The 23577-nt window shown below is 42.6% G+C and overlaps 1 protein-coding gene across 1 annotated transcript in view; it reads left to right on the plus strand.

The window, feature by feature from the left end:
* FER1L6 (fer-1 like family member 6) overlaps positions 1 to 23577 on the plus strand; it is a 136036-nt gene that overhangs the window by 63778 nt on the left and 48681 nt on the right. The window contains exons 16-26 of the mRNA XM_018562214.1: positions 656 to 746; positions 2482 to 2598; positions 4084 to 4236; positions 6005 to 6188; positions 11740 to 11864; positions 13349 to 13483; positions 14236 to 14385; positions 17566 to 17676; positions 19361 to 19522; positions 20307 to 20496; positions 22996 to 23294. Coding sequence (XP_018417716.1) covers positions 656 to 746; positions 2482 to 2598; positions 4084 to 4236; positions 6005 to 6188; positions 11740 to 11864; positions 13349 to 13483; positions 14236 to 14385; positions 17566 to 17676; positions 19361 to 19522; positions 20307 to 20496; positions 22996 to 23294 — 1717 coding nt within the window. The remainder of the gene's footprint in view (positions 1 to 655; positions 747 to 2481; positions 2599 to 4083; positions 4237 to 6004; positions 6189 to 11739; positions 11865 to 13348; positions 13484 to 14235; positions 14386 to 17565; positions 17677 to 19360; positions 19523 to 20306; positions 20497 to 22995; positions 23295 to 23577) is intronic.

Consider the following 23577-nt stretch of genomic DNA (forward strand, 5'->3'; position numbering starts at 1 on the left):
CCTGCCGACCAATAGGAAACAATTGGGCGGAGCTAGCTGTCACCGCTGGCTCTGCCCAATTGTTTTTCTTTTGCCGGCATCTGTCAGATGCTTCATCATGTGGCGGGAGTCCGTCGCATGCGATCAGGTCGGCGTGCAGCGGGTTTCTTTAAAATTACTTTTTATTTTATTTTCTTTGAAATATTTTTATTTATTTTTTAATTTTCCTATTTTTTTTACATTTTTAAGTTATTTTTCAACTTTTTTTCTTTTCATTCTTTTCACTTATTTTCTATTCTGCTTGCTACCTCGGAGGTAGCGAGAAGAATAGCCAAGCTGAATGCCACTATTCACTCACTGCCGTTCGACCTCTGTGAGAATAGGGGCGAACGGCAGCGAGTGAGCTGCCGGAGCTTCGGCTCAGCTAATCCAGATGTTGGATCAGAGCAGAGCATGTTCAGCTGACGAAGGCAGCCAATGTACAGCTGATTTTAGCCGATGTACAGCTGAAATCAGCCGTACAAGACTGAAGGGAATAGCCGAACAGCTGGGTATTTCACTCAGCTGCCTTTGGCAGCTTTGTGAATAACCCCCTTAAAATGAACCCATTACCTTACCCCTAAAACTTAACATGTCACTTGTCGCCATTTATAACTCTCAGTCTGTCATTATTCAGGGCATTCATCGCTGCCTCAGAGAAGAAAGCTAAAATGGCCGATACAACACTCTTGGATAAGAAGAGAGTTACACTTTGTAAGCAAGAACTGGTAAGACATCTTTTCTGCAGAGACCCTCTCCTATACTGAATGTAAAAATAAGAACAATAAAGAAAAGCATGAAAAAGTACTGCTCACAATGTTCACTAATCTCACCATGGCAGCATCTCTTCATTTTACAAGTTAGAGAAGAGCTTTAGGTTTTTAAAAGTTAACGCTTGGAGTGGGGCTCCCCCCTGCACTGCAAGGGTTAACTGCTTGTTTTCCTCTAGGGGTGAAATATAGAAGATATACTCATCTCATCCTTGATCCTGTGACAGTGACCACTCACTTATCTCCCTTCCACCCGAGCTATGGTATGTCCCTCAGCAGCCTCACAACTAATGAACCTGTATTAGACGTGATGACATCACAGGTCCTTAGACCACTGGAGACTGGGGGAGAAGAGGCTGCATGGACATGTCTAGCAGCCAAATGATACCGAGAATCACCTAAGTATATATTTTTTTATTTTAGCACCTAAACCAAAGCAAGCAGTTAACCCTTCTTAACAGAAAATGTGTAACAGTCCCTCAGTTTCCATAATTTTGTCACCTTTAGAGTACCAGTCCATTAGATAGGACTGGTGCATGGATTTCCAATAAGTGATTAGTTTTGCAGCATTCACTTTGGGGTACATTTATAAAGCAATGAATTTGACATTCAACAAACATTCACTGCAGACATGTCTTCCTGGTGCATGTGCTTTGAATGACAGTGATTGATTCACTACCAATAAATCTTTGGTGAAAATCGCATTTATTGATTTATAAATATGACCCTTTATAAAGTCTTTTAAGAGATATGCAACAGGTAAAATTGTTTAATTTACCTTAATTACTTTTAAAATGCAAAAAAATAATTTTTTGAAAAGCCTTAGTTTTCCTGCTTTACTGTGTAAAGTCAAGGTGGATTCTGGCAGGATGTATGGGAGATACTGCATGGGTGGGGATCTCTATGCTCTCTCTCACCACTAGACTTTACATTTATTTAATATTACGGATGATGCAATAGGAGGAGTTGGACCACCTCAAATTTGTCAGGAACAGCCGTAAGTCTAAGGGACATGTTGCACTAGTGATCCTGACACTGCTGGGAACTTGGCAGCAACAGGATCCCTGAAACCAACATGGGAGTGACATATCGCTCATCCAGCCAGGTAATGGAGTGACACATGGAGGTAGTTGAGTAATACAGTTTTTCTCTGCATACTGTATAACACCTGTCACTAGCGACATCTCACCTTCAACACGATTGCTTGTGTAACATTGTTAAGAACCAGAGGTCTTGCTGCACTCCTTACCAGAACATCCACAGACCCGTGCAAACGGGTGGGTGCTTTTAGTGACCACGGGTGGCACCGTGGATAACTCAAATAAAGAAGTAGAGTCACCAGCACTCCAAATAGTAACTTTAGCAATAGTCCATTTAATGACACATTGCCATTCAATGCAAGCGCTTTTGGGGCCTCAAGGGGTCCCCTTCATCATTCTGAGCCTGATGAAGGGGACCCCTTGAGGCCCCGAAAGCGCTTGCATTGAATGGCAATGTGTCATTAAACGGACTAAAATTACTATTTGGAGTGCTGGCGACTTTATTTCTTTCTTTGCTTGTGTAACATGGCCCTATGGTGAACAGAAACAATGCCATGAACTCGTGGGTGACTTTGGCCACCCAAATCCATCTGACTGGAATATCCCTTTTGGCTAGGCTGACACTTTAAACTTATGTCTCTTGTGACTTTCAGGAAGGGATGTCAAGCGAAGCCAAAACAATTGTACAGCAGAAGAAGAAGATGTCAATGAATGAGATGACCAGAGAGATGCAGAGTTTCATTGACAGGATCAAGTTTCTGGTGGATGAGGTATGCCATGCTGCAGCTATCAGCCACGTATCGTGATTCTGGTGATACTAAGTGCTTCACTTAAAGTACAACTAAAGGATGCAGTATGACTGTCTAAACAAGTCCCGAATACAGTTAATATGTGATACAAAAGCCTTATAAAGGTAACGAAAAACAACCTTCCCTGACTGAGCCAAAATGTTATTTTTTGTCCCTGACTGGTAGTCCTAAAAGATTTGGAGTGGGATTAGGTGATGCCATTACAGTGCTCCTTACTGTTCTCCTTCCGGGAGGCTTTGACATGAGGAAGGAAAGCCCTGCCTCTACCAAGATGGTCGCCACCATACAGCATCACTGTGCGGAACAGAGCATGGCACATAATAAGTAATGTAATGTCCAAGTAATGTGTAACATAGTAATGTGGACACAAAATCAACTAAAGGGAGATCACAGGCAATACTTGTGACTAGTCCTTTGCCCTCTGCTTAGCTTTTTTTGGGTACAGCTTCCACAGTACAGGTCCTGATCTGATCAGCTGCCATTGATCACTTGCTGGCAGCGCATACTGCAGGTATGTAATTTTTATCTTTCTGTTAACATTACAAAAATTCCCCAGCACTTGATCCGGCCAGTCAGCAGAAAAAAATGTATGTATAAATTGTTTTCGGCTGTTGCCAATGTAAACTAAATTAAGAGCAGACTTAGGCCTCATTCACACTGCCGCACGTATGCGCGCGTACGTGCGTATTGTACCATATGCAACCTATGCAAATAAATGGCTCCATACACACAGCCGCGTATAGAGCCGTATATTTGCGTAGCGTATATATGTGCAAAAACAGAATGGAACAGAGATGCGTCCGGGCAGCGTATCTCTGCATATTTACGCGCATATACGCGTGTTTACGTGCCTATATACGCGTAAAGCACATTAAAAATTCCATTACGAGTGATGCATTCTGGGATTGCATATAGTGCACGCATATACGCGCATATACACTCGTATACACGCGTATATATACGCATAGACGCGTATATACGCAATATACAATTTTGCTTGCGTTGTGTGTGAATGAGGCCTTAACGTGGAGGTAGCCCCTATCCTCATTAAAGGTACAGCAACACACCACAAGCTCAGATTTAGGGTAGCTGAAGACCTCCAATGTGTATTTGTACTAAATCCACACTTAGGGCAGTATACCAAACCATAAGAAATTCCCTACCATTAGATTCAGCCAACCAGCACAAAAAAAAATAATTATAAGCTGTTTCCAATTTTTAATTTACAAATGTTTGCAACACAAATGTTTCAATTGCAAATGTATGTGATGCCCTAGGTGCCAAGGTACCTAGACGAGTCACAAACATTAAATATGCATGTGCATATGGTATCATAAATTTGATGTGAACATGCTTGTTGCTGGCCAATGACTTACTTAGCAGTGAGGAAAGGATAAGAATGACAGCCCTGGAGCAGTAATTAAGCTGTACTTATTTCTTCTGCAGCCACAACACACGGTCCCCGATGTCTTCATCTGGCTTCTCAGTAACAACAAGCGAGTGGCCTATGCCCGGATACAAGCCAGAGATATTCTGTACTCCCCGGTGCCTGAAGAGAAAGGCCACCACTGTGGAAAGATCAAAACACTTTTCTTTAAAGTAAGTAGCTGACACCCGAAGAGTTCAGGATCTCACCTTTCTGGAGCATCTGTTACTTGGTACACTTTTTCAAATATAAAAGGCTGATCAGCCTTTATGGCTTAGGTGCCCTGTTGAGGGTCAGCCATACAGTTACCTTAGGCTGTATACAGCCAGCATGCTACTCCAAGATCACCGCATGATCCATATGATTATTTTAGTAAAACATAAAATACTAGATCGTGCTGACCACTTGTTTGGTCTCTGAGACTTCTGACTTCTGTCAGCATCCCCTGCACCCGCATCTCTCTACAGTTCTGAGACCCCTTCTCTGTACAGTTCTGACCCTTCTGAGACTCCTCTCAGCATCTCCTGCACCCCCTTCTCCCTACAGTTCTATGCCTTCTGAGCCTCCTCTCAGCATCCCCTGCACCCCCTTCTCCCTACAGTTTTGAGCCTTCTCAAATTCCTCCCGGCATCTCCTTGACCCCCTTCTCCCTACAGTTCTGAGACTCCTCTCAGCATCCTTTGCACCCCCTTCTCCCTACAGTTCTGAGACTCCTCTCAGCATCCACCTGCACTCCCTTTTCCCTATATTTCTGACCCTTCTGAGACTCCTCTCAGCATCCCCAGCACCCATTTCTTCCTACAGTTCTGAGCCTCCTGAGACTCCTCTCAGCATCCCTTGCACCTCCTTCTCCCCATAATTCTTTAAACCTTCTGACTCCTCTCTACATCTCTCAACACAATCCCTCTACAGTTCTCTAAGCATTCTCACTCCTCTTATCTGCCCTCTAGCTCCTTCCCCCAACAACTCCCTGAATCTTCTGACTTCCATGAACATCTTTCAATTCTTTGGCTGAATTTAGCTACACATGTCCAGATGTGGACAGAAGAAGGAGGAAACATTTTCAAAATGTTATCACAATTAGTAAGTTTTGAGGCTTGGTGTTGTCCACTTTAGTCCTGTTGCCCTAGACAATGGCCTTGTGAAGCACTGGCGGGCAGGATTGTGGACAGTGTTTGCATGTCAATTAGATTTCTTACTGACACTAATTAGTCTCAGCTGTCCACAGGCCTTTATATATCAGAGTTAATGTATGCTACAGATTCCCTCTTTCATGTTCTCTGCTGTGACAGCCTGCTGCTGGGTGAAAAGGCTGAGTGCTGACAAAACACTAAAAAGTAGACATGTTTCCTGTTTGTGTTGAGGAACTATTAGGGAGCACCCTGTTAGTCAGGAAATGACCTGAGATTAGTTGGTATCTCGGATGAGCATATTAGCATTTACATACCTTTCTCCGCCTTTGTGATCTCCTGCCTTCCTGCAATAAAGTGTTGGTACTTGAGGGGCCAATCACCAGGCCCAATCAGTGTCATATGACAGCGGGTGAACTATGCACAACTTCTGTGTAAATTCTAACTTAATCTGCAAGTTGAAATATATAGGAGCCTCCAATGGTCAGGCAAGGGAAGAGCACAGAAGGTAAGTACATGTTTATTGGGGTCCCAGCAGAAAAGCAACTTGTTACTTTGCCCAATACGAACAAAGTATAGATTCCCTTTAAATCTCTGGCTCAATAGATGAAATGTGCATAGAGCTGGGAGTCCGAGACACTGCATAAATTAAACATATTGCACAAAAATTGAATTCTATTTTGTGTTATAACATTAATGTAGCTGCCGGCAGCATTAAAATTAAAATATTTTATTTTGCAAACTAATGCAGGACCAAGAGCTCTTTTCCTGGGTGATGAATTCCTTGTAATGCTTTTTTTCTCCCCCGCAGCTCCCAGGAAAGAGAGGTCCAGGCTGGAATGTTCAGGCAAAGGTTGATGTATTCCTATGGCTGGGCTCCAGCAAGTACTCCCACTCTATCTTTGAGAACTTACCCATCGGATATGAGATTGAATCTGAACAAGCTTCTAGCGGGCACCATGGGCCACCACCGCCGGGGAATCTGGTATATAAAAGTAGGAAAACTTGCCTTTTATTTCCTATGGTTTACCGGTAGTACATAATCAGCATAACTTGACTTCTTATTCACAGCATTAAAATATATGACACATTAGGAATGAGAAGTCTGTCTACAATAGGTTGCAGTCTAAAAAAAGGGAAAGATACAAGATGGAAAAAAAGGTCAAGTACTTTGATTCTGCATTGATTAACTAACTAGGCAGATAGTTCCATCGAGAATTCGATCAAAATCAAACCATATCAATGAACTTCTCTTATTTGCTCCCTTTTGGTCTGTTAATCACACCATTGAAAGTTTCTTGTTTAATCTATTTAATAAGTGCAAAAATTTTCCTGTTAATCCTTCCTGAAGTCTTGTGAGCTAACATCCTTCGCTGTCTGCCTGTGCTGATCATTTTCAGTTACATTGCTCCCAACTGTCTCTAAGGACTACAGAACTCCTCCCCTCAGTGCTATCAAAAAGAAGGGAAGAGAAGGTGTTTGTAGTCCTGTCCCAGAGTGGCAACTCTGCTTCTCCATAGATATGGTACAAGCGTTGCCACCCTACAATAGCAAAATGAAAATAAAATTTTAAAACAACCTGAAATAAGAAACGAATGCATCCACTGCATCTGAAGAACGGCAAGGAGCAATATAATACATTTTTGGTTTTTGGTTTAGATAAGTTTTACATCGAGACTGCCCACAATTTTTTGTGTTAAGATCTACTTTTCAAATGACGGGCTCAATCGGATCTTCCAACGAAAAAAAACACCTCACTCTCTCTCTCCTGGCTGTCTCTCCTCTGTCTCTTCCCTGGCTGTCTCTTCCCTGGCTGTCTCTGCTCTCTCTCCCTGGCTCTCTCTCCTCTCTCTTCCCTCGCTGTTTCTCCTCTCTCTCCCCTGGCTGTTTCTCCTTACTCTCACCTGGCTGTTTCTCCTCACTCTCTTTTCTGGCTGTCTCTCCTCTCTCTTTCCTGGCTGTCTCTCTTCACTCATCTTTGGCTTCTCTCCTCATTCTTTCTCCTGACTGTCTCTACTTGCTCTCTCTCTCCCGGCGGTCTCCCCTTGCTCTCTCTCCTGACTGTCTTTCCTCTCTCTCTCCTGTCTGTCTCTCCTTGCTCTCTCTTTCTTTCCTGGCTTTCTCCCCTTGCTCTCTCTCCTGACTGTTTCTCCTCTCTCTCTCTCTCTTGGCTGTCTCTCCTCACTCTCTCTCCCGACTGTCTCTCTTCACTCTTTCTCCTGGCTGTCTCTCCTGGCTCTCTTTCCTAATTCTCTCTCCTGACTGTCTTATTTCACTCTCTCTCCTGTCTGTCGGGCCTCGCTCTTTCTCCTTGCTGTCTCTCTTCACTCTCTCTCTTGACTGTCTCTCTTCTCTTTCTCTTCTGGCCATCTCTTCTGGCTCTCTCTCTCCTGAATGTCTTTACTGGCCCTCATGCTTGATCAACATTCACTTATACCAACTCAGTGGGTTTTCTTGTGAAACAAAGCAAAGTCTTACTCTTAATCAAGCTGTGCTGTATTGCCCAACAGGAGCTGCCATGAATAAATTATTTATTTTTGCCCTCATACCTCCACAGTGGCCAAATTCCATGGGGAGGGTGTCTTGTCCTGTCCTCCTGCGTGTCCTCCCATATGTCTTGTTTTGACACGTTTGGCCACACTTGTACCAAGGGAGGGAGCTTGGGACAGCGAGCAGACTTACAATCGGAATCTACCATTGTTAGATTTGCGAACGACTGGTAGATCGTGATCGACCTAATGGGCACCCCTGCTAAACATGGTGCCAAAAACCCTTTGCCCCCTTTTTATGATTGGATGAAAATTTCAGTTGGAAACCCACAGTAAATCAATTTGCTTTCCAGCGGATTGTTTTTTTCTCGTTGTGCACAATCATGCATGCGCAACTTTTTTCACTGCATTGCAAATCAATGCTGCTGGAAGGTGTGTTGGGCTGCCATTCAAATGAATGACAACACAACTAGTGCACAGCACGCTAGGTTACTGTGCAATAGGGTGCGCTAAGTGGTAATGTGCACTTAGCTTAACTCTCTGGTGTAACTGGGCCCTTTGATGTCAGAGAGGAAAGCTACTGGTTGGTGAGAGTTACCATCCAATCCGGAGAAAGGATTGGGACATCAATTGTATTTCCTGTGTCAAAGAGTAACAGTCTAAAAGCCTAGCTATACAATATCTGTGTCTCTTAATAAAACATACCAAACCTTCTTAAGCGCAGAAGGAAAGGTAAGCTTAATGGTCAGCAACAAAATATTATAGCCATTATAATGCAGTAATACTTCAAGGGCCCATTAGAATTCCAGAACATTGACTCCGCGTGTTCACATCCATTATTAAACCCATAGATCAGACACTAAACTGTAAGTAACAGCCACAGGCTACATAACACATCATGGAGGGGAGAGATTAATGGCGGAGGGGTATACGCTCTCGCTAACATGTTTTCTCATTGCTTTAAATCTTATTGCCTAGTAATAAACATCCAGCTAAAAAAGGTCCTGAATCTTTAGCACAAGCAGAAATGCCAAGCCTCTGTCTGCTACGTATTTTATGTGACTCTTTAAATGGGAATGTATAGCAATTTTATATATACTTTCTTCTTTTTATGGTCAGGACTAAAAAGAGCCTATTGTCTACAGCGCTCAATAGCTTAAGCTGACATTACCACACGAGTGCAAAAGCAGTGATTCCTCCGACTCACTCCCGCCATAGCGCACTGCCAGAGGCTTAAGGCTGGCCATACACTGCTCTATTATTTCGTTCATCCCGCGGGCTGAACAAAAAAATAGAGCATCCCGCTGTTTGCATTGCATTGCAGTGGCTGCCCGCCATTGTCAGAATACCCGACCAGAACCAGCAGCTTATTGGCTGCTGGCTCTGGTTGTATGAAGATTTTCTGGGCGGCTCCTTTGATCAGTTGTTCGAGGGATGCCGGCCGAAAGGGTGCCGACAGCGGCGCACACTGAGAATTTTGTTCCCGTTCCTCAAAAAAACTTCCACAATTCGCAGAGTGTATGGGCACCCTTAGGCACAGACTAAAATTAAACTGTGCTCTCTGTTTAGAAAACACACAGTCATACCTCTGAACCTTTAAAAGTCAGGAAAGCCTGAGTTTCCCGAGGGTTTGGAGTATGGGCCCCAGGGACTTGGGTAGTAATGTGTGGGAAAATGTGGGGATAGTAGCGGTGCACATAGCGCACTGCAGTGAACTGAAGCTGTTAACAGCAGCAAGCTTGGTGTGCTATGGCAATATATGGATAAAATAATGGTAAATGCCACAAGCGCCAGCACCTGAAACTGTGTAGCATAGATAAGGGTAGTAGTACACTCTCGAGGCAGCTCCCACTGGTTAGGGCAACCAAGAAACTGAAAGATAAGACAACGAGAGAGCCTCCATCGTGTAAAAACGTTTTAATGAAGCAATAAGTTGGTTCTGAAGAAGTCGCCGTGACCTTTGAAACGCGTAAACCAGAAAGGACATACAGCTCGTCAGCTGCGGTCTACATACACCTTCTGTGGTTTCCGATCATTCCATCTTTCTCATGCCTGCTAAATTCACATGTTTGTGAGTATGTTTTTAGCTGCATTCTTATTGCTCCATTAAAACGTTTTTACACGATGGAGGCGCTCTCTTTGTCTTATCTTTCAGATAAAATAATGGTGTTGAAAGGTCTGCAGGGGATTACATTGTAGTAATATTGTCCTCTAAACAAATGCTGTAACTCTAACTGACAATACATGGGCTATATACAGGTAATTCTTACAATATGTTTTTTTTAAAGATGCTTTTTATTATATTTTATATAAACATACAATACATAAAACATTGACTATACATTCCTATCAGTGCTTACTGTCTCAGTACAATAGAATAAGAAAGTAAAGTAAGGCAATCAAAAGAAATCAGAGGAAGATATATAATTGCATATCAACACTATTGTGAGGAATAACTCAAGAAAGATCAGCAGTCGTATCGACAACCATGTACCCCATATACGTTCAAAACACTGCGGGTTGCCCCTTTGTTCATAAGTAATCTTATATAGGGGCAGTATGTCTGTGAAGGTTCTCATTCATCCAGGTCATGGTATATCTGTAAAAAATAAGTCAAGGCAAATGGACTTACTGTATTTTTCTTGAAGATGTTTCACTGGTCATCCAACCAGCTTTCTCAATTCAGAACGACTTGTACAAAAAAATTATCTGGGAATAAATATGGTGAATGTTGCTCCAATCCACATAATCTGTTAGTCGAAACCAGGTGTTGATTGCATTTGCATAATTGGAGCTAGGAGGTGTTAATAACCTGCCCAGATAGAGGTGTTAAAACAGCAGAGGTGTTAAAACATGTTCCTTTTAAATTAAAAATACAGAGTTTTATATCAGCCTGGAGTTCAGCTTTAACATTTTGTAATACTGTATATACATAACAATATACTAGCAAAACACATTAATATCAATACAATAGTAGTATATAAAAAAAAAAAAAAACAATATAAAATTACATTATATGCACAGTCCTTTTTTTGGCAGTCAGTAGAAATTAGCTCAGGTTCAAAACTGAACCCGGCCCAAACCTGAGCTCCTCCAAACAATAAATCAGCTGTGGCCAGGGGGATTCCCTTCTGACAGCTGCACGTAAACAAAGGTTCATGTTTCGGTGATGTAATTGACGTTATATGGCCACATGGCTATATTATGTCAATTACATCACCCTAATATGGCCATGTGGCCATTTAAGGTCAATGACGTTGGCACAAGCATCCCGCCACTTTGTTAATGTGCAATTGTGAGGTGGGGAATGCCCCGCCCTGCAGCTGATTGGCGGGTGGCCCCAGGAGTCTTCCAGGATTGGACTGGGTTCGGTCTGAACCTGAGTTCATCCCTAGTGGTCAGTGGGACAAGTGTTACTTACATAGTAAGGATCGGTGGAGAAGCATTGGCAGCAGAGGAGACGGAGGATTGTAAATTTTTGCGACTACAAGATGCAGAGACACTTTGGTTGTGTGCATTTTGCCTGTGATCTCTGCTGTCTGATCAGTGTGTATCAGTGTGATGATGGGTGCTGTAGTGATAGCGGATGTTGCGGCTCAAATCCGATCCTTCATTAGGCTCAATATCGAGGAACCCTAAGTGGCCTCGAAACGTTGCTATCTTTGTAACATAATGTGCACATAATGTGTCAATAAAGACGGAGTTTGCATGTAAATCCTCTATGTGCTGGTGACAATTCGTTTCCATTGTATTGTCTGATGAAACCATAACAAAATCCATTGCAGCTAGGATGGAATTTGGCAGAGGTCACATCTTGGTGCAGCTTGAGTATCTGCAGCTTAGATCAGCTCGGCTGTTCAATGAACAGATATTCTGATTCATATTGGGCTTTGTAAGTCTTAGCAAGATTCTGTACTGCCAAATCAAAGGCCAGAAAAGATTGTCAGAATCACACCTTTGTTTCATCTTTTTACTCTTTAAAGATAATCAATATTGTGCACAGGGTCTCCATTATCTGCAATGAATTAATGTATGATGTCTTATTGATTTCTTGCAGCTAAACACCTGTTCCAGTTGCGTGCCCACATGTATCAGGCCCGAGGGTTAATAGCTGCAGACAGCTCCGGCCTTTCGGACCCTTTTGCCAAAGTGACTTTTGTTTCACACTGCCAGACAACAAAGGTAAATCAAAAACATAGTCAGTGATGTGTGTACATGAGGTGAAGCACAGTCCTTCTCTGTATATGTAGATGGAGTAGCTAAGCAAGGAGGAATACTGTGTTGTACACTGTGCTCATCCAGTGTCCCCGGAGTCACACGTGACCCTTTGGCACTTATTGTGGGCGCCTAGCCTCTTATAACGTGTCCTCTAAAGCATGCCCCCAGTTTCCAACAACTCCTATAGAAGTCTCTGACCATCTCTAGCAAAATGTCTGTATTCTCTAAATATTCCATGCTGTGTCGTAATCTTTGACCTCCTTATATTGCATGTCTGCAATCCCTGACCATCCCTTGTAGCATGTCTTAAGTCTAAATATTTCTTGCAGTGCACGTAGTCATTGACCCCTCCATTGCTGATGTCAGAGGCAGCACCCAAGGTCCCCTATAAATTTGACCACCGCTACTCTTATCTGTAAAAAAACAAATTTTTTTACTGATGAACCATATCTAATCCAATGGCACAGTGTTCCATGCAGGTTACCATTAGTTGAAATATGTAAAATCCGCGCTTATGGATTAATATATATATATATATGTAAAAGCTGCTGCGCTAGGGACACTGGGGTCAAAGATGTATGTGAATGAGTGTGCAGCGCTCGGGGTCACCGATGGGTGAACTAAAAACTATCAGGTTGTTGAATCTGTGTTGTTAAATCAAAGTGTAGGTATTTATAACCTTTAGTGCATATTCTGCTACCATACCCTAATGGTAGCCAGTAAGATATTAAGTACATTAAGTCATTTTTTATAATAAGGTTTATTTCATTGCACTGAGTTTACCCAAGCCCACTCAAACCTGTGACTACTAACACCCCCCTCCCCCCTCCTGTTGCAGAGAGGCGCATTCCCCTCTCTGCAGCAACACGCCACAAAGGGTCAGTAAACGCCTCTTTTGCAACTGCTGCCACTGGTTTGATTGGGACAGGAGGGGGTGTCAATCATATTTTGGAACATGCTTGGGCAAACTGAGGCAAAGCCCAAGCTCATCATTAGTGTTGATGACTGTCTTAATGCATGTTCAGGCATTTTGGGGGCATTCCTTCCATTTCTAAAAGTCTCCCGACACATGTAAATGTGTTAAACAACACATGTGACCCTTCAATTCACAAGAATGCATAGATGGGAATACATATGAATTGTGGTGTGCTGCATGACAAAAATAAGTCAGGGGCAGTTTTTGCTCCCTGACTTATTTTTGTATGGACCCCTACAACACAACAAAGGAGTAGACAGTAGTCTTGCGCCTTACAGTGAATCTGTGCTTTGCCCATGTCATGCAACCTCCATGATGATTGAAAATATGCTACATGACTAAGATGTATTTACTTCACTGAATCCTATTCATTCTGACCAGTGGCACCTTCAGTGTTTTAAGCTCATTACAGATTAGCTTAATATTGATTTATATTACAAGTGATCCTGATATCAGTCTGTCTGTCCCACAGATTATTTCACAGACGTTGTCACCCACCTGGAACCAAATGCTGCTTTTCAATAACATCATCTTGCATGGAGAGTTAAAGGACATTGTAGACGACCCCCCGAATATCGCCATAGAGCTGTATGATGATGATGCACTGGTGAGGAACAAAGCTATAATTCATAAGTTACTTTGTGTTGAGTTGAGTAATGTTTATGTTTGAAAAATAATGTCACACATTACCTAATTAATTCAAGAGCTTTTTGATCCCTTTTCTGCATTCAGTCAGTGCTTAGTTTAGCTGCTGGGGTAGCTGTTAGGGAAGATTTTTCCATTCCTATTAATTTCTAGAAATAAATATATGAATGCAAAAATACAAATATGTTTCCTATTAATTTCTATGTATAAGTAATCCACCCAGCAACCAGTCCTTATCAGCGTGATTCAGAAGGCCTCAGACAACACAGCCCTAGGCTCTCCAGTGGAAGCTAATGAGCTTCAGATTGTATATCCCCAAAAAGCCTCCTCTCTGTGAATAAGTAGAAGGAGTTCAATCCTATCTTCTAGACCCTTTTAAATACTTATGTGTGATGGTTATGTGTACATCTTCATCAAGTGTTAATTTAAGGGTGAGTCAAATCCAAAACCTATATCTACTTTATGGAAAGCTAATGGGCCAAGTCATCCACCACTTCTTATATTTGATAAAGATTAATTGACTTGGTATCCGCCTCTTGTAATCTATTGCACAGTGAAATCCAGACTGGGAACGGCTGGGGGAGATCATTTTTTACTCTCATTTATAAATATGAAAACTGTTCAGTGATATCTTCTGTGAGTGAATCTTGAAGCATTTTTTCATGTAACTTTTATGAAGTATTTTATTGACCGTCTGTGTTTATTACCTTTCAGGGTAAACCAGAGTACATTGGATCCACTGTTGCTGCTCCATCAGTCATATTATCAGATCAGACCTACTCTCCTGCCAAGTTGACTTATTATCCCTTATTCTGTGGCAATCTGTCTGGGGGAGATCTGCTAGCTGCCTTTGAATTACTACAGGTATGGTGTTACTTATATACATGGTTGTATTAAGAAATCATGGTGTTCTACACACACCAGATTGATGATACCCTTTTCTACATGGTACTGATAGCACTAATGGTTTTATGAATTGGGTACAAACCTGGAAGTATGCTCGCTTTGGCTCTGCGGGATCAACGTCTCCGTTCCTTTGTTTGCCATATAGATTCTGGTGCTGGTGGGTTGAGGAGTTTGAAGGATATTGCCAATCAGTTTATGTTTTTTTTTAAAACTCTCTATAATTCATCCCTGATGCCTACTGGAACTGCTTTGGGAGAAAAGGTTACTCAATAACTGGAGGCTTCCAAGATGACCGATCAGTGCTGGAGGGCCCGATTTTGACTGGCAAGCTACTCCAGGCATTAAAAGAATCCAAACCCCATAAGGGCCTGGGTCCAGATCGCTTTACGCTAAACTACTATAAATGTTTCCCTCCCCAATTGCTCCACCTATTTCTTAGAGCTTTTAACTCCATGCTGGAAGGACGGGAGTTTCCACCGGATACGCTATATACCGCTATATCTGTTATACTGAAAGAAGGGAAGGGTGACGCTCAATGTGCCAATTACTGGCCAATTTCATTACTCAATGTGGACTTAGCCAACAGATTACTCCCCTTCATTCCACAACTGATCTACAATGACCAGGTGGGGTTTGTCCCCAATAGGGAAGCCAAAGAAAATATTACACGGGCCCGTAACATTATTCATATGGCACATGTAACAAATACTGTTACGCTTCTTTTTATGTACAGATGCAGAAAAAGCCTTTGATAGGCTTGACTGGACGTTTCTGAAAACCACTCTATGTTATGTGGGCTTCAGGGAGGCTATCAACACCTGACTTGACAGACTCTATTCTTCTCCCTCGGTGACTGTTAGGATAAATGACATGTCCTCTGAAAGTTTTACGCTTTCCAATGGAACGCGACAGGGATGCACACTTTCCCCGCTTTCATTTATTTTGACCCTGGAGCTTTTTCTCTGCCATGTGCGGTCCAACCTGAATATCATGGGTTTTACTTAACAAGGGTCTACCCATAAAGTAGCTGGGTATGCTGATGACTTTTCATTCTTATCTTCAATTAAAACAAATTTTCCCTTTAAGTGGGCTCAACATCGAATCAGATACTTTGTGATTTATCCTACATCTTAATTGCCGAGTATCTTTGCTGCTAAATTTCCACCATTTCTAGCAAGCTTTAGACAAGACCTTCAGTGTTGGACCAAGGACGTTTTCACTTGGTTTGGACATAATAGTATCCTCAAAATGAGCCTACTTTCATGCCTTCTTTACTAATTGCAAACTTTGTAGATTCGTTTTCCTGCGGCTTTAGTTAAACAACTGCAAACAGAATCCTGACCCTGTGAAATATCATAAGGGGGGTTCATATGGCATGTGCTCTAGACTGGTGCAAACGTGGATCTGGTAAACGCTGGCTTCAATTAGAACAAGTTTTTTTTCTCACATCCCGCTTGGGGGACTTCTGTGGTTGGATAGGTCACTGGCTAATTGTGCACGTACACACCCGCCAATCGGTGCCACCCTAGACGTTTTCTGGTCGGACTGCCGTTTTCTTCTGTCTGAGCAGTGCCTTCTCTTTTGACCCCAGTACTTGGACATCCTCCTTTCCCCATCTCATGGTCTGATGAGTACTGGCAACCTCTGGTTTTGTCTGCTTCCTATCAAGTACATAATTTTTGGTCTTCTACAGGTTTATGCTTCCCGGCAGTCATTCGTTCACGTACTGACCCTCCACTCCCTTATTGGAAGGCTCTGCATATCCACCAACTCGTCACCCACTCTTTGGGAGGGTTGACGGACCCGTCCCAACTCACAGCTTTTGAACAGATGTGCTTCGACTCTGCTCCAATCTGTCATGGCTTGTCCCTGTCTTATCATCTGTGGAATGACCCGAATCACCAGTAATCCGCCCCCACCATATTTAGCGAAGTGGGAGAGGGACCACCTTTGCTGATAGCCAGAAGGATCGGATATTACTAATGACTCATAAGGCGTCAATATCGAGTAAGATTCAGGAAACGTGATTCAAAATTCTTTCCCGTTGGTATGGAGTCCTAAGTTGTTACACAAAATTTTCCCACAGTGCTCGCCCAGCTGCTGGAGGTGCCAAAAGCAGGAGGGTACTCTGTTGCACATCTATTGGTCATGTTCTGTACTTAGACTATTTTGAGATCAGGTGGGGGAAATTTGCCATAGTTTTCTCCTTTGGCGATGACCTGACGGCCTATCTCTTGCATCTTACGCCACTGTCACTGAAGCAATACCGGAGGTGCTTGCTGCTTCATTTGTTGAATGCGGCGAAGGCATGTAATCCCCTCTGGTGGAAATCTACCTCAGCCCCGACTATTAAGCTTTGGTTCGCGAAGGTTAATGAGAACAGAGACATGGAAGACCTTCTGGCCTCAGCTGATCATAGAGAGGAACATTTCAATCACACCTGGTTTTACTGGCATGTTTTCACTAAATCCCCGGATTATATTAGAATACTTGACTCATCTTGACTGCAATTATGGATGGACAGCCTCTTGAGGACCTGTGGAGGGAGTTGGTGTGGTTTTACCCTATTTTGGTTGACATCTGGAGTTTAAAGCTGGTGGGCTACAGGCGGTTATGGGGACTATATCTTGCATTGTGCATGGAGAGGTGGTGTCACTCTCCTTTCTTCCTCCTCTCATCCACCCCCTTTTTCATCCCTCTGCCCTCCGCCCCCTTTTTTTTTCTTCTCTCTCTCTTCCTTCTTTTATGTAGTGTTTCTACTCAGTGTCAAGGCGGTTCTTTGCAAACCCTTGGTTCTACTCAGGAGTCCGTAGTACCTACATGGGGTTCATCTTATTTATATGTTTTTATTGTTATTCTTGGGTTACCTCTGTATGGTGGGTCTATGATCAAGCCCACGTTTAGTCGAGCAACAGTTCGTATTTGTCCTGTTTTTCTATTTGATTGGCCCTATTCTCCTGTATGAGTACTTATTTCTTTGTATTTTTGCTTCTTGTCACATTCCTGCTTGTTCTGTCATTGTTATTGTTTAACATGTTTTAAATAAAGAATTTACAAAAATAAAAAAGGCAATTTGCAAAAAATCTAGTCAAACTCTGCTCTGTGGTTTCCCAACCGACTATTTCTTTACTTGTTCAGATTCCTGAATCCGGAATCCAGAGCCTGCCACCCATTGAGACCCCAGATCCCAGCCAGGTCTATCCCGTCCCAGCGAACATCCGCCCAGTACTAAGTAAATACAGAGTAGAGGTAAGTACACAACTCCCTCATAATATACGCATACAATGGTAAAGGTAAAATCTCTAGCAACCAACAGCTCACATTTTTGCTGCTTAAAGTGAAACTAAACTCAGGAGTTAAACGTCTGTGAAGGTTCTCATTCATCCAGGTCATGCTATATCTGTAAAAAATACGCCATGGTCATCTAACCAGCTTTCTCAATTCAGAATGACTTGTACAAAAATTCTGAATTTTTGTACAAGTCATTCTGAATTGAGAAAGCTGGTTAGATGACCAGTGAAACGTCTTCAAGAAAAATACAGCAAGTCCAGTTGCCTTGACTTATTTTTTACAGATATCAGGAGTTAAACCTTAAAAATGCATTTCAGCACCTTAACTATTAACAAAAATGTACTTAGCTGTAGATCCTCAAATCATCTCTAAATTCATGCTGACATTTTCCTTCCTTCTGGAGGGGGGCTACTTTTGTTCCCCATGGTCCCTGGGAGTGCTGTAAAGTACCACTCCAAGCTCACTCCTGTTATGGACTACAATCTCATGTTTAGTTTTCTAATTTGTATTGAGATTGTAGTCCATCATGGGAGTGAGCTTGGAGCGGTGACTACTTTACAACACACACAGGGACCATGGGGAACAAAAGTATCCCCCTCCAGAATGAAGGACAGTGTCAGTACCAATTCAGAGATTAGTTAAGGATCTACAGCCAAGTGATACACAAATAAGGTGCGTTATTGTTAATATTTGAAAACATTTTTAAGATTTAACTCCTGAGTTTAGTCTCACTTTAAGTTTGAATCAATCGGGAATAAACAATGGAGATATTTTTGGGGGCCACCATTCCTACTGTAGTATATCAAGTTGCTAGGAACCTGTGACATCATTGTGGTTTGAGCCTGACAATTAGCTTTTCACAAAGAGTGTCTGAAAATATGTCCCCTGTAAAATTAGGAGAATAGAATAATTGTTCTAATGCACTCATCAAGTCCATTTGGTAAATGAGATATATGCACACAAAGTATACAATGTACGTTGTAATACTATATTATCCTAATTTACATATGAATGCCAGTTACTCCCAAATTGCCTGAAGAAGAGGCCCATGTGCCACGAAAGCTTGTACTAGAATGTATTTAGTTAGCCACTTAATGGTATCACCCTAAATCCAAACTTTGTCTATGACTAACACAATGCAACACTCTATGCTGCATATTAAAGGATATTTTGATGACTGTTTTTATGAACGTAATTTGAAAGCCTCTACTACCTATTGATGTTCATACATTTGACTGTTGAATGATATAGATTGGAGATAAGCAATAGAAGCAATTAAGGATCAGGGCTTCATCTCAGCTTGGGCAGAGGTCAAAGCCCAATGGGATCAATTTGAAACGAGTACATGTACTTGGAGACACCATGAGGTTCTTGCATTCAAGCACTATTGCTACCTTAGAAACATTGCAGGGCATAAAACCGCTAATACCTCCTCAGACAAGCAATATTTTCTCACCATGAGTTATTTTATATAAGGGCTCATATTATGTACAGTTTCTTGCTATTCTTGCTGTACTGTGGCAGTTAATGATCTGAGAACTTTATATCACCGGCTCACCCACCCCTTCTTTTGATGGATTCAGTTTTTTACTATAAATGTTTAATAAATAGGTCATTGACTTATCTTTTATGACTCTATTAGGTTCTCTTCTGGGGTGTCAGAGAGATGAAGAAGGTGCAGCTGCTGTCTGTCGATCGCCCACAGGTGTTGATTGAATGTGCAGGGAAAGGAGTTAAATCCTGCGTCATTCAAAGTTACAAAAGCAATCCCAATTTCAATGTTGTTGCAGACTGGTTTGAAGTGGTAAGCTGAATCCTTCTCCATTATACTGAAACATGTCTATTTGGTGGCTGAGATGTGTTACATTAGTGATTGGTGGGGGGAAAAAGAGCTTTTCAAGACTTTTGTGCAGAACTGAGTGCGGTTTTAACTTGACTTATGGACAAAACCAATTGGGGTGGACGGTCAATTTATGGTGCACATTAAGCTGAAATCTAGGTGGATATGAAAGGCACAAATATATGCAGCCGTGGATTTATGAATAAGTCAATAAATAAAAAAATAGTATTTTGTGCCATGTTCTTCCCATATATGTGTCTATTTTTGTAAGCAATAATTAATAGATTAAAGCCCAAACTTCAAGCTCTGCTCCCCCTCAACCAGTAGTCCACCTTGGCAATATTTTCAGCTTTTTTCACCCAGAAGTCTTCAGGCCAGTTATGTAATGCACATGGTCCTCTTCCTCTTTGGGTCTTCTGTGGGGATGGGTGGTCCTAAATGATGCAGATGTGATGGCATCAGTGCCAATGCTTGCATCACTCTATGTGAGTACAGGGTGCTTCAGGGGACAGGTCCATAATGCCCTGTACTCACAGGATTTGCTCAGTCTTCCAAGTTGAATGACAGCATTCAGTCTGGAACACTAAGGGCAATTGCTGGTGGAAAGCAATTACTACGTGGGACAGGAGATGAGTATTGCAGACAGAGCTGTTTTTTTTGTTTTTAAAACCTCCTAGGGAGTTGTGCTTTAACCAAACAGACCTTCTACAATATGAATGAAATATCATGTTCAATAATTTCCCTATAGGAGCTGCCAGAAAATGAGGTTTTGCATCCCCCTCTAAGTATCTGTGTGGTGGACTGGAGAGCATTCGGACGTAGCACGCTTGTTGGAACACATATGATCAATTGTTTGAAGCAGTTTTTGAATAAACCTCCTGAGGTGGAGCCATCCTCAATAAAGGAGGTGGAAGAGAGCAGACCTCCAGCTGACTCGGGTGAGACCTCATTATATATAGTATTGGTGCAGGGTTTTCAGCCACAGTAACTACCATCGTCACTGTAATTGCAGAGTTCTCTTTCTAAAATTTCAAGTTGTCTGTCTGAAGAACCTCTGAATTGTCATACTCTTGTTCCTGGTGAGTGACTTAGAAATTAACAAAGTCACAACAGCCAGTCAACTAGAATTTTTAGGAGGAGATGAACAATTGCATTTCCTGTATTGGTCTCATCACAAGTTTACTTTTAGTACTAGAGTGAGGTTCAAGTTAAACCTACATTTTAGGTTCTTAGTTATATGTTAAGTGGTAGGTGTTTTAAGGAGACCAGTTAGGAGCTGTCATGTACCTTAGGGGGAGCCTGAGATGAACAGGGAGGTCTTTCTTGCTGCTCCAGTTCAAGCACCCTGGAGAGTTGCCTAGGTGCGCAAGGACAAGGAGTGGCACGGGTGGCCAGAAGATAGCGCAGTAACTGAGAGTGCTGGAATCAGTAGAATAGATGTCTTTCAAGCAGAAAGCAGGTGAAGAGTGCAAGTCTTCAATAGAGAGGTCTGGTCTAGCTGAGTCAGCAATGATCGGGCAGGGCGGTACCAAAACAGCAGACAATATGTAATCAGGGACAGACCGGATAAATATCTTGCAGGCAGCAGGGTACAAAACAGCAATGGAAGCAAAGTCTAAAACAAGCTGAGGTCGAGGGATTAAGGACAGCAATTGGAAGGTTAAGGCAAGCTGGGTCAGCAACAGCAAATCAGATCAGGATACCGGAACTTGATAGCAGAAAACAGCCGAAAACCAGTGAGCATGGATGCTACAATGTCTCAGCCTTAAAGGAGAACTATGAGGTGAGTGCTTTTCACTCACCTTATAGTTCTAGCCGACCTGTGACAATGAAACTGTCACAGGTCGGCTCAGTAGATCGGGAGGTGAGCGAACACATACCGGCGTTTGCTCACCTCTCAATCCTGTCACGGGAGGGGCTGGATTCCCCCGTCCCCGCTCCGATCCGCCAGCGCTGACTGGCGCAACAGACGGGGGAGGGGGCGGTACAGCTGGCTCTGCCTCTAGATAGGCAGAGCCAGCTGTCAGTCACGCAGCGGGGCGGATCCTGGCACAATTGTTGGGATCCGCTTCAGCTGCAGCGTCTCAGTATACCGCGAGCTGTCTCAGTAGCTCGCGGTATACTGAGCCTAGGGTGAAGGGAGGACGCTAGTTTGTGTCCTCCCGTTACCCTAAGGAGAACTATGGGGAAAAGCCTTAACCCCATAGTTCTCATTTAAATAGCCCATTTGGCGATTAGCTGAAAATGAGTGGAATGAATGCACATATCTGCACAGACAACGTGGAACATGCGCTCAGACGCCCGCCCACAGGCACGCGGCTATTCTATGTGCCAAACTGTGCTCACGCACATACACTTGCGCAGGGCTTTGGCCGCACAGGCTGGTTCTGGCTACCTGACAGGAGCTTAGAATCTTATATCTTTTTTACTGTCCTTACCTAAATACACTGGAGCCAATATTAGACAGAAGCTAATTAATCTCATTATCAGCATGGTTTTGCATATCATTTGTTTAGGCCGGGTTTCCCCAAGCTCATCAGCTCATTTACCCCTTTATGAAGTTTCAAGTTGTTTATTGACCCACCCAAATATTATTAAAAATAATTGAATAAACACTTTAAAAAAAGGTAGCTTAACCCCTGAGTCTTTTAGCATTCTTTGCCTATCTCAATGTATTATATACAGTATATCTATCTTTTATTTGGGGAAGATAGGGCTTTCATTTGGTAGCAGATTTGTATATATTTTTGTTTCTTAGAATTTTTCGGTAAGAAATTGTGAAAAGTTTGAAAAATGTCCTGTAGTTTACAACATTTATGTTTGCGCACCCACAGATGTTTAAACCCCCCAAGAAATGTGTAAATGCTGTTGACCCTTCCACTTGGTGACAGCAGCTGCCATTATGGTTGTTACAATACTGATGTTTTAGTAAATACAGAGCAATCGGTTCTTTGGCACCACCCCTATCACTATAGGTGTATTTACTGGCCCTCCAACCAGAGTTGGAGGTGGCTATACAATAGAATTTGAGGAAGGTGTACTGACTGGAGTTTGAGGTGGGGGAGTACATTCAGTATGATAAGTGAACATGTACATGTATCCTTCTCAGCAGGGGCTGACTGGCAACTTTTAGCCCAGGGGGCAAGTACAACCCAGAGGCCCCCCCTACTGGTATATAAGGCCAGTAACACTACACAGCTGTTAGAGACAAGACAAGGCCACACATGCTGGCATCTGAGCATCCAACCCTGGGTAACACTCTCTTGACCCCAGCAACATCATCTTCAGGACTAGAGGCCTGCATGAAGCTCTACAGAGACAACAAAACACGAACTGATCCCAATTGCAAGTGACTTGCACATGAATAAAAAAAATAATAATAATATAAAGGAAAAACACTGCAAGTAAGAATTTAAAATACTTACATTTTCTTTCAGAAGCTCCACAGCAAGATGCATCACAACAAGACCCAGGAGATCACATCTATGCTGACGTGGAAGCACACACAGCCCAGGAAACTCCTTCAGGACCAACCCCTTCACCTTCTCCAGTTCCTCCTGTTGCGCCTTCCCCTGACCCTGCTGCATATTCACTTCTGGAATCGGACACTACTCCTCTTGATCCCACATCTGGGCCACATGAGATCCAACAGCAGAGTCCAGGCCCAGATGGCCCTAAGCCAAGAACCTCATCAGCGACCTTTAAATCTCCCTTGAAGAAAGACACCAAACAAAAGGTGACAGTAGAGTTCCTCCGCTATTGTCTGTGGTGTGGTGGAAATGAAAAGGGAATGAGGCACAACCCTGCTAATGCAAGAAATGCAATGTCCTGTCTTTATATAAGCTATTATTATAGTCCAGTTGCAGCTTTCTTTCCTAATTTTTGTTATAATGCTAGGCTGCATAAAATTAAACTATTCAGCTATATATTTTGTTCTCGTTCAGTGGCCCATCTCCAGGTGTTCAACATGTCTACCCCCCCCCCCCCCCCCCCCCCGCCGTCCCCCCCCACACTCTCAA

The sequence above is a fragment of the Nanorana parkeri genome, unplaced genomic scaffold (assembly GCF_000935625.1).
Source record: "Nanorana parkeri isolate BGI_ZX_2015 unplaced genomic scaffold, ASM93562v1 scaffold566, whole genome shotgun sequence".
In the NCBI taxonomy this organism is placed as follows: domain Eukaryota; kingdom Metazoa; phylum Chordata; class Amphibia; order Anura; family Dicroglossidae; genus Nanorana; species Nanorana parkeri.